General features: G+C 38.9%; 1 protein-coding gene across 11 annotated transcripts in view; it reads left to right on the top strand.

Moving 5' to 3' along the window:
* The window catches only part of PTPRM (protein tyrosine phosphatase receptor type M), a 690,600-nt gene that overhangs the window by 652,026 nt on the left and 23,341 nt on the right, over positions 1 to 15,233 (top strand). For all 11 annotated transcript variants that reach the window (XM_075920958.1, XM_075920953.1, XM_075920954.1 and 8 more), the window contains 5 exons: positions 7,847 to 7,963; positions 12,616 to 12,770; positions 13,077 to 13,212; positions 13,782 to 13,931; positions 14,454 to 14,627. In XM_075920958.1, coding sequence (XP_075777073.1) covers positions 7,847 to 7,963; positions 12,616 to 12,770; positions 13,077 to 13,212; positions 13,782 to 13,931; positions 14,454 to 14,627 — 732 coding nt within the window. The remainder of the gene's footprint in view (positions 1 to 7,846; positions 7,964 to 12,615; positions 12,771 to 13,076; positions 13,213 to 13,781; positions 13,932 to 14,453; positions 14,628 to 15,233) is intronic.

Genomic DNA, 15,233 nt, shown 5'->3' on the forward strand with positions numbered 1-15,233 from the left:
TTTCCTTGCTGTTATGGATTTTTCTTGAGTATGTTGTGTGCAGGGCTGGCCTTACTATGAGGTGAACTGAGGCGGCAGCCTCAGGTGCCAGACTGTGGGGAGGCGCTACTAGACACAGAGTGTAGAAAATTGTGTCTGCTGCTGGTGCAGTGAGGGGAAATGGGGGGGGGGGGGTAATTTGAGCTCCACACCTCAGGTGCCAAAATGTTGTGGGCCGGCCCTGGTTGTGTGTTGTGATCTTCACTACTTCACGGAAATGTGTTTGCCGTACTAATATCCAAGGATTTTTTGAAGTGTAAGTAAGGGTGAGTATTTGGGTGAGGGCAGACTGACCTATATAAAGGTAGAAGATTTTACCTACCAGCAGCTGCCTTCTCCACTCTGCCCCCACCATGCAAGTAGCGTGTGGCGCTTCAAAGCGCCATGTGCTCCTAGCAGGGCGGAAGGAGGCTTCACGCACTTCCTCGTCCCCAGGCTGCCCCCTGGCCCTAATTGGCTTGGGAGCGAGAGAGCAGCAGGGCCTCCGCGGGCTGGGTCCAGCCTGTGGAGGCCCTTTTGCCCATCCCTGATCTAGATCATCCCTGACAGGTATCTATCTAACCTGCTTTTAAATATCTCCAGAGATGAAAATTCCACAACGTTCCTAGGCAATTTATTCCAGTGTTTAACCACCCCGACAGTTAGGAAGTTTTTCCTAATGTCCAACCTAAACCTCCCTTGCTGCAGTTTAAGCCCATTGTTTCTCGTCCTATCAACAGAGGCCAAGAGGAGCTTGGATGTTGGGAATGGGGGGCTTGGATCAGGGAGTGGAGGCTGCAGGAGTCAGGACAGGGGATGGAGAACTCAGGTCAAGAAGTGGAGCAGTGTAGGAGGACAGAGAGCTGGAAGGTGTGGGGGCTCAGGGCAGGGGATGGAGGTGGGAAGTCCAGGAGTCCGGGCAGGGGGCTACAAAGTGGGGGGGTTATTGTAGTGAGAGTAGTGCTGCTTCACCGGTGCCTTCTCCCAAGGAGCTAAGGCTACGCTCCCTGGATAGTGACTCTTCCCAGAGGCCAGGAGCTGCATTCCACAGACTGCAGCTTTTCCTGGGTGGGTGGAGCTACACTTCCTGACTGACAGCTCTTTGGAACCCAAACTCCATCGTGAACTCCAAATTATCTGGGGTGGGTTGGTGGGGCTTCGCAGGCTGCCCAACCTCCAGCTGCCCTCCCCCTGCCTGCAGCCTGTCCTCTCATCTTGCTTTAAGTTAGGATAAGAGGAAGCTGCATACCAAATTTGGTGGTGCTAGCTGATATAGTTTAGAAGCTCTTGAACAAATGGACTTGCAGATGGATGGAGAGACTCACAGACACACACACAAACACTCTATCTTTTATTTTTATATATATGTGTGTATATACTGTATGTGTGTGTGTGTGTGTGTGTGTATATATATATATACACACACACACACATACAGTACATGTAAAATTCAAAGGATGTAAAATTAACTGTGTATGTATGACATTTCCCATCAGTTAGCCACCTACTTTTAACATAAAACAGGAGTTTATGGTTCACATTTCAATATAATTCTAACCATAGAGCTGCTACCAGGTATCTCCATAATATTTCATTTATATTGCATTTCATGTGTAAAAGGATCCCAAAGTACTTTTAATATTTACCACATTATATATCCAAATTATGTGTGGGATTCATTTTATCCAGTACTGAAGTTGGCATGAAACACAGTAGCTCTTTAACAGCACTGACAAGTCTACATTAGTATTTAGAATAAAGTTTAGAATGTTTTATCTAGATTAAATGGAGGGAAATTATTTAGACTTCTAATTACACAGGTTGGAATTAGTTCTGGCATTGGGGTTAATGCACTTCCTATGAGAAGTGTCGTAGATTTTTTTTAATGGCTGTTGGGGACTAAGATTTCTCTTTATCTGTGAAGGACAAAAAAACAAAATACACAGATGGGAAAAAACAATAGATGCATTAACTCCAGCCCTTGTGTCTAGGCACTTTCTAATATGTGTTCTAAGACTACAAATATTGTAATTCCCCATTTAGGATTTATTTTATTCATACATATATTTTCCTGGTAACTTCTATACATACTTGGTAGTGGTAGTTGTTTTTAGTGGAACATGATGGCCGATAATGTTTTTTAACAGAATTCTAAATAAAACAATTATAAAATCTCATAGTCTAAAACCATTGTTAATCTGGCAAATCAGTGAATATCATCATATGTCTAACAGTCAAAATGAATTTCTGTTTTCCAAATTTATAATCTGAAATAGCAAGTTGGCCTTATTCCATCATGCGTAGCAGGAGAGGAGTCCTCAGGGGAAAGAAATTGCTGTTATTTTCCAGGAAACTAGAAGAACGCTTTTGTAATCATTTAATAAAGATGTCCACAAATCAACAGTGTTTGCCCCATTGAACAGAGCAGCAGCATGCATGTATACAACATTGCCCTGTATAACTTGAAACAAAGATGAATTCAGTTTTCAGTGTTTTGTTGTCTTCATTTGTTTGCAGTAGAACGAATGCTCGAGAAAATATCATCAAATGAGATTAATATCAATTCTCACAAATCCAATTTAAACAGATCAATCTGAGAAGTAAACACAGGTGGTATAAGGAAACACAAATACATGGATAAATTCATACAGATGTTTGAATACAGCCCACATTCACAAGGCAAAATTTAAAGGATGTCAAGATGACTTGAAAGCTTATCTTTTCTCTGTCCTGAGCATTTGTTTGTCTTAGGTACTTACATGATCCTCATCACCATAATATCTGCAGGTCTTTCAAGTTTTAATGTATTTAACTTTATAACATTCTTCTAAGATAGGAAAGTACTATTGTCCCCATTTTTTGGATGAAAACCTGAGGCCTAGATCCTCAAAGGTGTTGAGGCATGTAATTCCTGTTGATTTCATTGGAAGTTAATTGCCTAAATACCATTGAGGATCAGGGCAAGAGAGACCACATGACTTGCCATGGAGTCACACAAAACACAACACATAGTCTAGTCCTAGATGTATGGTCTACCTACTAGACCATTTGTCCTCTTACCACTGGACCACAGTCCAAAAATGTAATGGTCCATTGACCATCCTTCTTTATAATGATGCTTTGTGCTTGGCCAGTTTCTCTTCATTTGTAGAACCCTTTAATGGCTACTGAGGGCCCAAATCACCTCAAGGTAGGTAATAATACGGAGGCATCCAGCCACGTCAATTTCTTCGTGCTGAACCAGCAGCAGGGAGAGGGCATGTGGTATATGAAACCTTTTGTCAGATCTAAGTTAGATCACCGTGGAGACTGAATTATCTTTCTTAGGTCTGCTCACCCTGTTTCAGCAGAGCAGCACAAAGCATACACACTACCCCAGGAAATGTAGCCATCGTGTAGATTTTAGTTAACTAGATAGCTCTTTTTAGAGCATGCTAAATATTATACATTGTTTCTAAAGACAGATTTGTCAAAGACAGAAAACGTGGTGTGCTGCTACTAATGCTCGGGCCCAAGAACTGAGTTAGGGCAGGCTAGGCATTCACTTGGTGAAGACTGTTCTGGACAGGTTTTTAATTTAGTGCATCTCATATGTGAACTGTAACTGCCCTCCTATACTGGCACTGCCACATTGGGGTCTCTATTTGCCAGCTCTTGTCCCCAGTACAGCAGAGGCTGGAAGCAGCTTTCAGCTCTGAGACCTCATTCCAGGCAGGCTGGAGGAATTTGTCTGTCACCTTGTATATGGAACCTGCGCCAGCAGAATTCATAGAGAGAATCTCACCCAATATAAGAGAATAATGGAAAGAATGATAGCTTGCATTTATACAGTGAGGATCCCAAAGCACATTGGAAGCATTAATTAAGCTTCACACCACTTGTGTTCTTAAATACTGGTGTGTAAAATGAGGCACAGGTAGAGATAATTTACTTGCCAAGATCAACAGCAAGTTTGCATAGGAGCTGGGAATATAACTAAGATACAGGCCAGTCAATGGCGGGGGAGGGGGAAGAGGGCAATTGCCCAAGGGCCTGGTGAGTCAAAGGGATGGACCCAGGGTTCTGGCTGCCACAGTAGCAGAGGTGGCAGTCAGAGCCCTAGACCCTTTAAATCGCTGCCAGAGTGCTGAGCCTCAGTGCTAAGGGTTGGGGAGTGCACTGCCCTGCCCTGCCTCTTCCAGGAGCACAGAGACTCCTCCTCCTCCCCCGCCCACACATATACATCCACACTTAGGGACATGCAAAGGTTGTTGGCTCTGCTGCTCAGAGATCTTGATTGAGATTTTTCAAGAGTCTAGGGATTTGAGAGACACGTCTAATCATTATGGTTAATGGAAGATATTTGTCTTAATCCCCTTGACTCAACCCTCAATTCCCATTTCCGTATGCTGACCACTAGAACCTACACAGTGACCATTCAGAGCAGCCTACTCGCAAATTAAGATGACATATATATTTTGGAAAAAAAGAAGAAAGACTGGATTTAATTACATGGCTTTTGTTTCAAATTGATTTAATTCAAAATTCTTATGTTTAATTGATCTCCTTTTACTTCAAATAGTAAAATAAGTGTAAGATTGGTTATGCTGATTTACAAAAGTAAAAAGTGTAAAAAGTTTCCACGGCGATTTTGGATGGATATTTCACTTTACTTCCAGAAGATTCCATTTCAAACTTTGTTTATTTTATTAATTTACTTAGTTCTGGATTAATTTTAAATTAGAATGTATAAACCTGGTCTGCATTAATAATGCCATATAGTGCACAGGCAATAGTTAGCTATATTACATCTTGTTAAGTATATTTTAGAATCAAAGAAAGTTAAGAAATCTTTTATTTAAACTGCTGAATACTAACTATGAGGCTTTTTTCCCTGCTAGTTCACATATCACTTCTGTAATGTTCCCATTCCAAAGAAGAGTGAATTCCAAAAATGAGTACTTGCTTTTCATGGCCACAGTTTCAAAGCATGTTACTTGCCTAAGGCCAAATACACTGTTTCAAATCATTCAAGCTTAGTCACTGTTCCTATTCACTGTTTGTATGCCTCCCATATTTACAAATAGTGAGCACAACTTGTTACCCTAATCTTCATCTTTCAGAGTCTAATTTTACTCCATTTTGCTGTCTTTGAGATGTAAGTAGATGATGATCTGCTTGCATAGACCAAAATACATATGTAACAGATGGACAGGTACACCTGGGGAAGAAGGTATTATACCTATAGAGCTTTCATGACCTCCCTCCAATTACCCTTTTATTTTCTAAGAGGGTTTGGTTTTTTGGCAATGTGATTGGTAACAAACGTGGGAATATCTCAGAGCTCCCTCTCAATCTTTGTTCTACTTACATGAGCTTTGAAAATTCATGAGCTTGTGGCTGACATTTATTGGTATTTTAGTGGTGTAAAACCCTTTTGTAATTGCGGGGGTTTTTTTAATTTTGCTGTACACTTATAGTACATTTATTATTTATTTTACCTACACATACATGTATATTGAAAGTTTAGGTATATTATATATACCTATATCTATATAGGCACAGATATGTGTCATATACCTAAACCTTCCCTTCAACTTTTGCTTTAAAGTATGTTCCAAATATTTATACAAAATGTTAAATGTTTAGATGTACACATTTTTGTAAAACCTTTTCTGATCTCATTGTAAAGGTATTTACTTCAAACAGATAGAGGTCCTGATGCAGCAAAATATTTATGGATCTCAATCCCATTTACACTAGCTTGTTGGACCCACTTTACATTAATGTGGAGGGCCTTCGTGTAGATGAGAATCAGGGTCATTCTGACTTGCCTAACTTTTGGCACATTGAACGGTCCGTTACATAAGCACACACAAAGTTTAGCACATGCCTAAAGGGATGCAGGATTGGAACCAAAATGATTTAATGCAAAATTTAAAAAATCTTATCTTCTCCCAGCCTGTGAAACATTTAGTAAAGCCGTAAATGGCTACAGCTGCACCATTCCCATAGCTGATACACCCCTCTTCCCACCAGACATAATTGTCAGGGGATTGTGTTGTCATCGAACTGTCAACACTATTCCCAATCTACCCCACATCCAAAATTCCCTGAGCAATGGGAAGCACAAAGCCTTTTTGGGGCAGAGCTGCATGAGGCACCGAAGTTCCTACCAACCCTAACATAACTGTTCCATTGGATTATCTTAAATGGGAATTCAAAAGAGAACAAAATCCAGCTATTAAGACTAAAGGGAACATATGTATCACTGAATCTGTCACAGAAGTGGTCTTTTTAAATGTGCCTATTCCTTAATCGTAATCCATGCACCTGTAACCTGAAGAAGAGCTTTGTGTACCTCAAAAAAACTTGTCTCTATTCACCAACAGGAGTTGGTTCAATAACTCTGTCTCTCTAGTTAGAAACGTGCATGTTTTCCTTCAGAGCCAAGTCATTTAGGTGAATCTAGTTTATTTTAGTAACCTCAGCTGTTTTGAGATGGCAGGTGCCCATCTGAGAGGTGTTGAGCTAAAGTTAGAAACACGATGCTTTGGACTTCTGTTGTGACTAGAACCACTGCTGCAGCTGCTTCCTCTTTCCAGGGTTGTCAGTAGTCTGTATCAGTCTGGTGACAATGTGAAGAGCTGCTTTGCACAGAAAAACATCTTCAACATATGGGGGAAAGCTATTTCAAATCATTCCCTAACAACAAATATGATGATTCCCTCTGTTTGAGTCAAGGATTTGAACAAAGCCAATGACCTGGATTATCAAATAGAACAGACAGATGATAATGAGCCTCCAATATGTTTCTTATGATTTCTGTTTTCCTAACTGAAGGGTTTTCAGAGATTCTTCTAGATGGAATTTTTTCAAAGTACAGTATTTATAAACAGCAAAATAGAAATACCAGCAGTATGAATTGCATGCAGCTGTTTTTAATGTTGTAAATGCTGTGTGTTCATTGCTGGCAAAAGATATTTAGATGCATTTCTCTAAAGGTTGAGGAGGTTGTGAAGGTTGTGCTAGGCTACACTGGACCATACCAAACCCCAGCAACTCTCATGCAAGCTGCCTCCCCTCTTTCCTTTCACTGCAATGAATTCCCCAGAACTTACTGAAGTCAATGAGTGTCTGAATTTATCCAGAGTCAATGTTAAAAGCCAGGAATAGAGCCTGACTCCCATTCGTGTGCTTTTGTTATATGGCCACCTCTTACCAGTTTTTTTTTTAGAAGTTTATTCTGAGTTGAGACAACAGATGCTTTTTCTTTTAAACATTAGACAAACCCTTATGTCTGCAGCATACATTGTCATTTTAAAAGAATGCAAGATATTTTTGAAACCAATAGCACCTGCAAGTGGAAAAAAAATCAAAACGAGCTTGAGTTTACTCAAGCTTCTATTTGTAGCTTTTCCCTCTGGATACTCCCTGGCTTGGAAAGAACAAGAAATGGGTGGTTATTGTAACTGAGCTATGCGCAGTGTAAACAACCTTCCACTACATACAAATTTACCTTATTTTACTGAATATTATTCCCACCTAGAACCCCAAAACTGTGTTTTAAAAATGCATGTTCTTTAAGTCAGCAATGAGGTGCTAAAAAAAAAGTAGGTTAACTAACTAAATTAAACTGTATTCCCCAGATGAGAAATTGGCAAACTCCATTTACCAACATTTACTCTCAGCTACACTACTGCTTTTAATACACGGACCATTTCCTTGTGTAAGAAGCCTGACTGTTTTATGTGGGGTTGAATTTAAGCTCATAAATCAATGCAAAGGGTACAGAACAGATTCAGATGCTGAAAACTATGAACCTTAATTTCTTTTGTATTTTTAAAAGGTCAAATGCTGCAAATACTGGCCAGATGACACAGAGATATATAAAGACATTAAAGTTACCCTAATAGAAACAGAGCTCCTCGCTGAATATGTGATTCGAACATTTGCTGTAGAAAAGGTAAGTTTGGAAAAGTGTATTTTTTAAATATGGTGGTGCTTTCCCATGCAAGTTAAATACATGCAATTTTGTCATTTTGGAAAGATATTAGATTTCATTGGCTAACAGGCAGCCCATTTACTATAGCAAATCACTTTGTGGGTAGTCTTCTGGTAATCCCTTATGGAATATTAGATTTTCCTTTTTCTTTAAATGCACTTCCTTTCTGCTTTGACCTGGCCCAGATTCGAAATGGAAACAGATATTTCATTCTCTTAGGGTCGTAAAGGAGGAGAGGACTCTGACCCACCCATCATTAAACAGGACACTTATGCTGTTTTCCTGTCTTCTTTTCACCGCAATCAAGCCACTGTGCATCATAAGTCATTTCATAAACTACTATTGTTCAGGCATCTCGCATGATTATAATTGATGTAGTACACTGGTCCAATATATTTCCTGATCTAAAGCAGAACTCTTATAATGAAGTAATTTTTAACAAGACATTAATCAGGGGAGATTCCTTACTAGCCCATTGGAAATGGCATATTGTATTGTCACTTACTTAATCTGAATAATGCCATTTATTTGGTTGTCACTTAATTAACAAGTATACAAAACAGATAGTTGTTTCGGGGGTACGGTTAGAGCCTAAGGAGACAACGTAGTAAACTACCAACGCATGTGCTGGAAGCAGTGACAAAAGCAGCATGATTTAATGCTGAGATTTTTGTTCAGTTGCTAGCATGTCTTGAATATCAAATGACTTAGGAATACATAAATGAAACTGATTTATTTGCCATGGTATTAGTTTTCTCCAAACCAAGGCTTTAAAGGTATCCCCCCTCTTGTTACTGAATTATCTAATCTCAGTTTATTTTAGAGCATCTTATTCATGATCTCCCAATGCATGACACAGGCACAGTCGGGAAGATGAACAATTAATTTTTCTTATTACATTTTCAGCTTAATCATTAAATATACACTAGTCCAGCAAACCAAATCTAATATTAGTAATGCTTTTTTCCTCAGCTCATTCAAATCTGTTGTCTCCCACTATATAGATGTTATTTTAATAAACAGATGCTAAGGGGGTGGTTAGACTTTGAAGGTGATGTGGTTTTGGTTGATTTCTATTCAGCAAGTTCTAAGCTCATGCTTTGAAGTTAGCTTTTCGCTTCTTAGTCAGCACTGGGAAAAAAGACATGGAGGATTTTACAGTTACTCATAACCAAAAGCTCATGAATAAGTGAATTGAAGCAGATAGGGATAAATGATCCTAAGTATTTTATTTCTAAAAAAATTCTGCATTTGAAATACCTCATTTAAACACTGGGCTTTTTAACAATAGGCAGCTTTTGAATAAGCTGATAAATTCAGCTTCTGTGTGATTCAGGAAGGGATATGTTTGTTTTTGCTCCCTCTGATTTGTTTTGTTTGTTTGGTTTTTTTTAAGTTTTCCTTATTGTGCTGAAAAGTCCAGGCTACCCACATCCTCCACTGTAATTTTCCAGAATTTAGGTTGTATAAAATGTTTCTAACTCACTTAGTTATTAAGGTCATTTTTCCTGTATGCTCCTAAAAGAAAACTAAGGAGTAATTATTGAGGACAGGCTTGATTGATACAAAAAGAAATAACAGTTTAATTAATGTCAAGGTATGATGGTTGTAATCCTACTCTTTTGTAATTTAAAACTTTGAAGAGATTTAGGCCCCAATGCTGCAAACACTGTCACATGACCTTAACTTTGTCCACATGAGTAGTTTTACACAGGAACTATTAATCAGTGGGACTACTAACATATATAACAGTAAGCAGCTGAGTAAATGTTTCAAGAGCAAGACCTAAATTATTAACAGTCTAAGGATAGTTTATAATATGACAGATTTTTCATCTTTTAAATTTCAAAAAAAAGGTGAACAATATCATCTTTCCAAGCTGAGCATATGGTTTCATGGTTCACACAGTTGTGATTCTGTTTTGGGTATAAGAACCAGTAGGGAGGCTACAGAGAGATGAAAATGAGTCTTTGTAGATGCAATAAGAAAACTCATTATAGCAATATGCTATATGCAAAGTCCTTTCTATAAGAGTGGAGTGCTAGTACAAATGGTAGACAAAAATTACACTTGAAATAAGTGTGACTCCATTGGGTATATACAAATCATGCCTTTGAAGGTATATTGTCATTTTCACTTGCCAGACAAGTAAGTGTGGTTGCAGACAGGCAATTATAGGTACATCTACCTCTTCTGAGTATGCAAATGGAGGTTTTGTATGTGAAATAGATGCACATTTAAATTTTGGAGGTGCAATTTAGGTGGCCTATTTTTAAAGGTGTTTGACAATCATTATTTATCCTGCTAATAACTTCAGCTTTTGTTTCTTTTCTCCCTCCCACAAAATGTCAATAATGTTAATATTGCAATTTTGTCTGCCTTTTGTTTCCTAATCTATAATGCCAATAAACAAGTAGTTTAATATGGACAACCTTCAACGACAATACACAGTTTTTCTTAACAAACTCAAAGGCCTTGTCTTCGCTAGCAAAAAGAGTATGTGGACAAACATATGCTAATATTCTAGCGTCGATCAGGGATGTAAGGAAATAGTTGAGTAGTTGACTAACCGATAATGTTTATGTTAGGCTTATTGATTAGTTGAGTTGACTAGCATCCACCACACACACCCCCTCTATATCAGAAGCAGCAAGGAGTCCGGGGGGAAAGCAGGAGCTGGTTCTGGTGGGAGCCAGCTTCAAAGCCAGTTTCCCCCCATCATCGTCTCCGCAGTGCTGCCTGCACCCCATACAGGCTGCTGTCTCTATCAGATGCAGCAGCATGGGGGCGGGTGGACTGGGGAGGCTGCCACAAAGCAGCATCTTCCTGCAGCAAGCTCAGGTTCACCACAAACAGGAGCTGCTGCTGGAGCAGCCTCTGTTTGTGGCCAGCTCAAGCCACTCGGATAGGGGCTGCTTCATCTGCGGGAGGTCCCAGCAGTGAACTGGGACCATCATAGACAGGGACCACTGGACCCAGTGCAAGCCCAGACTGAGCAAGCCCAGGAGCTACACCCGCTGCAACTCTGCAGTTTAAATGTAGTAGGAGCCGGGTTGCCTGCCCAGCTGTGGGGCAGTAGCTCCTAGACTCGGCGCAAGCTTGGACTGAGGCTTCCTCCCTTACCGACTAATTGTGTAGTTGATAGAAATTCTGTCAACCACACAATTAGATAATTTCTCGCTTCCTAACATCCCTAGCATAGACAGGGTAATTTATATTTTAACATATTACAATCCCCCGCATTAATGTGCGTTGAAATATAAATTACCTTGTCTGTATTAGAGTTTAAGCATAGTATAAAAAAAATCTTTCTCCCAATGAAGACATAGCCTCAAAAGAATACATACAAGTTTGGAGATATTTGCCAACCATTGCATTTTTCCTGTTACAAACATATATGGACATTAGATAATCTCTCAAAAAGATCCATTCTGCTTACACTCCACATTTTGTCTCCCTGATCTTGATCCTGCTCCCACTCCCACTGAAGTCAATTGAAGTTTTGCTATTGGTGTCAGTGGGAAAAGGAATGGGCCTTCTGACACATTGCAGAAAAGCTCCTTTGAGATACACATGTTGTAAGTTTTGGAAATTCCTGCCCTGATGCTTGCATGCTGTTAATAAAGCTAAACAACAACTTCATAGTACTTCGTTACCATGCAAATAGAGTGAGTTATTTTATATGCAAAAAAGTTCAAGACAGAGACATACAGCCTTAAGAAAAAATAAAGATGACCAGTTATTAAAATAATCAATATTTATTCCACACCTACCCTTCATATCTGTCCAAGATGGACACCATCTCTCAAAATATTGTTTGTGTTTGAAATGTATATGGCGATCTCTGGTTTATAGGTTTGTAAAAGACTATATTATACTGACAAATACACAGGGCTTCAATTTGACAGAGGAAAAAATAGATTTTAAAAAAATCTAATTACCTGGATGCCCTACAGGTTGATATTGTAAATAATAACAGCATGTGGTTTCTTGGCAAATACCATTCCAATAGGCCTTCTGTAGGTATGTCACTATATCCATGCATTGTGGACGTTAACTTACTAAGGGCTAAGAGTTGGTTAGCCCCTATATGGTTGAGTAGTGGAAAGAGCCTTCTATCCATCCCCAATGCTGCCCATGTAAGGGGCACCCAAAAGTACAGTCCTTGTGACTGGAGGAACACACACAGATGTTGCTGCCACTGGGTTGCTTCCCTGTAAACAAGGAATGAGAGAAATTAATATCAGAAGTTCTAGAGTAAAATCCTGACTTCACTGAAGTTTGCCACATGTCTGTTCCTGGCTTTGTTGTTGACTTATTCCCTTAGGGCTGAGTTGTTGAAGCTATTTAGATGCCTAAAGATGCAAGTGGGCATTTAGTGGGCTTTTCAGAAGCATCTAATCAGGTTAGTATTAAACTAACAGGTGTTATGCTAAGACTTGAATCCAGCTGGAAATCCACATCTCATCTTTCCTTTTCAAGATCTCTAGTAGTTATGATAAACAAAGCCCAGATTGTTAAACTCATGTTCAAACAAAAGCTCTCTCCTAATTTCTTCCCCATTTTCATTTCTACATTTTTTTTCTTCTTGTTGTTTGTTTGATTATGGACAGAGAGGTGCTCATGAAATCCGAGAAATCAGACAGTTTCACTTTACAGGCTGGCCAGACCATGGCGTACCATACCATGCAACAGGACTCCTTGGATTTGTGCGGCAGGTGAAGTCCAAGAGCCCACCTAATGCTGGTCCACTGGTTGTACACTGCAGGTAAGCAAAACAAAAATGCCTGCTTTTGCTTTTCCCACTAAGATGTTGGGCCTCATTCTTTCCCATTTACATTGAATAATTACTCTATAAGTAATTGAAGTCATAGAAACTATTCATCACAATGAACTAAGTAAAAACTTAAGTAAAAATGGCAAAACTGAGTGTGAGTTTTGAAAACCCTGCTATGCAGAATTCTTGTTGACTTCTGTAGGTATCCCATACCTGATGCCCTTGCTGAATTAGGCTCTAAACCTTGTATCTTATGTGAATTCATACACTGTGTGCCTTGCTCTTTTTTTATTTTAGTGCTGGTGCTGGTAGAACTGGATGCTTCATTGTTATTGACATCATGCTAGATATGGCAGAAAGAGAAGGTGTTGTAGATATATACAACTGTGTCAGGGAGCTTCGATCTCGAAGAGTTAACATGGTGCAAACTGAGGTATTGACATCTTTCTTTGAACTTTCTATTATCATTTTCAGTAAAAGTACTGCTCTTCATAACGTACGCTACCTGCCACAACACATGGAAAATGCCTTATATATATAGTTCAGTGAAGAACAACAAAACCACTTTGTATTTAAACAAACAAGCCTATGGGTGTTCCTTTGTTTCTGATTTTTGAGATGATAAATGTTTTTTAAAAGATAGTTTGGTGGATATTGTTTAGTTAGAGCCAGGATCCACCACTTTGGGTCCCATTTGTGAGCAGAAGTGCCTGTGGAACTGTGCAAAAATAAAAATGCAAGACAAGGCAAGCAACAGTAAAAACTGGGGTTTGTGTGTACCATTCGGTTGGCTTACTTATCATAACTTATTGGGCCCACATTCCACAGCTTTTTCTATATAATATTGTAATATATTTTGTAAACCACTTTTGCTCCCTATGGGCTCTACTCAATGCACATTGATGTTTATGGGAGCTTTATAGGTTATTTATTGTTTACTTGAGCACTAACAGTTGAGGTATGTTCCCTCTAAGTCATTAATTGTATTGATTGCCTTACCAGGAGCAGTATGTATTTATCCATGATGCAATACTGGAAGCCTGTCTTTGTGGAGATACTTCTATTCCAGCTTCTCAAGTTAGGTCGGTGTACTATGAAATGAATAAACTGGATCCTCAGACTAACTCAAGTCAGATCAAAGAAGAATTTAGGGTAAGTTGTGGACAGCACAACATGCATAATTGCAATATGTCTGTCTCCTCGTCACATGCCTATTAAAGTCAAAGTTAAGTCTCCATTTCAGTGGGTTTTGGATCAGGCCTATGGAGAAAGAACTACAAAACAGGGCAATAATATGTCACAAATTTCTGTTGAAATAATAAAGAGATGCAATAAGGTAATTGTCTATATAAAGTTCTCTCTTTCCTCATAAACAAAGGTCGAATCTTATATGGTTTCCTTTTATGATCCTTTCTCCTGAATACAAATAACTCTGAAGTCATCCTTCAGGTTCTTTGTTCAGATGTACTTATGTTCAGCAATCCCAAGATTTTGCTTCTAAACCTAGTTGTTTGTTATTCTTTTGGAGTATGTGTGTGTTGTTTTTTTTATTTTTTTGTAAATTCCCTGAGAAACTCTGTCACAAGTTGATTTGAAATCCTATTATTTAAATACTCTAGGATTTGTTCACTGATAAGCTAACCTTGCATGTGTATTGTTTATTCTTTCTCATAGACTCTAAACATGGTAACTCCAACGCTGCGTGTAGAAGATTGCAGTATAGCACTTTTGCCCCGTAATCATGAGAAGAATCGCTGTATGGATGTTCTTCCTCCAGACAGATGCCTGCCTTTCCTCATAACAATAGATGGAGAGAGCAGTAACTACATTAACGCCGCACTGATGGATGTAAACCCCATTATATCATTAATAATAAAGCAGGAATTAACTATTCTCCAAACTGTAAAATACTGGGTAGTGCAGTCAGCACCAAAGCACTCAAATCCTTCCACTTCCCTTTCAAAAAATGACACAAAATCTTTAAACCTCTAAGTACATTTAGGATCCCTCATATGTTTTGTGTCAGCCAAGGTTCCAAAACCACACAGAGACAGTCAGGGAGTACTGACAAATTAAAAATGTCTATTTTTCTTGCTAGCTCTTGAATTTTTAACCATCTGGCCTAAGAGAAAAAGAGTTCCCTATTAAGTCACCAATGCAGTTATCTGGGATAATTGGGTTTGCAGCAATATTTTAGTTCCCTTTCCTTCTAATTCACGCAGTAATTAACAGAAAAAATAATTGCCTGTCAGCACATATAGTACACAAGCCATTACTTCAGTAGTTCTATTTATATCTGTCTGAATGAACATTTCCTGTTCAGTTGATGGAAAAAATGAATATTTTAGATGCAGTTATGGTAATTTTAATACCGCTAATAGGGTATCACTAAAAAGACCCTTAAAAGTGTTATGCACTCTCTAGAGACTAATAGGATATCTCTTATATTTTAGA

The sequence above is a fragment of the Pelodiscus sinensis genome, chromosome 2 (genome assembly GCF_049634645.1).
Source record: "Pelodiscus sinensis isolate JC-2024 chromosome 2, ASM4963464v1, whole genome shotgun sequence".
Taxonomy (NCBI): domain Eukaryota; kingdom Metazoa; phylum Chordata; order Testudines; family Trionychidae; genus Pelodiscus; species Pelodiscus sinensis.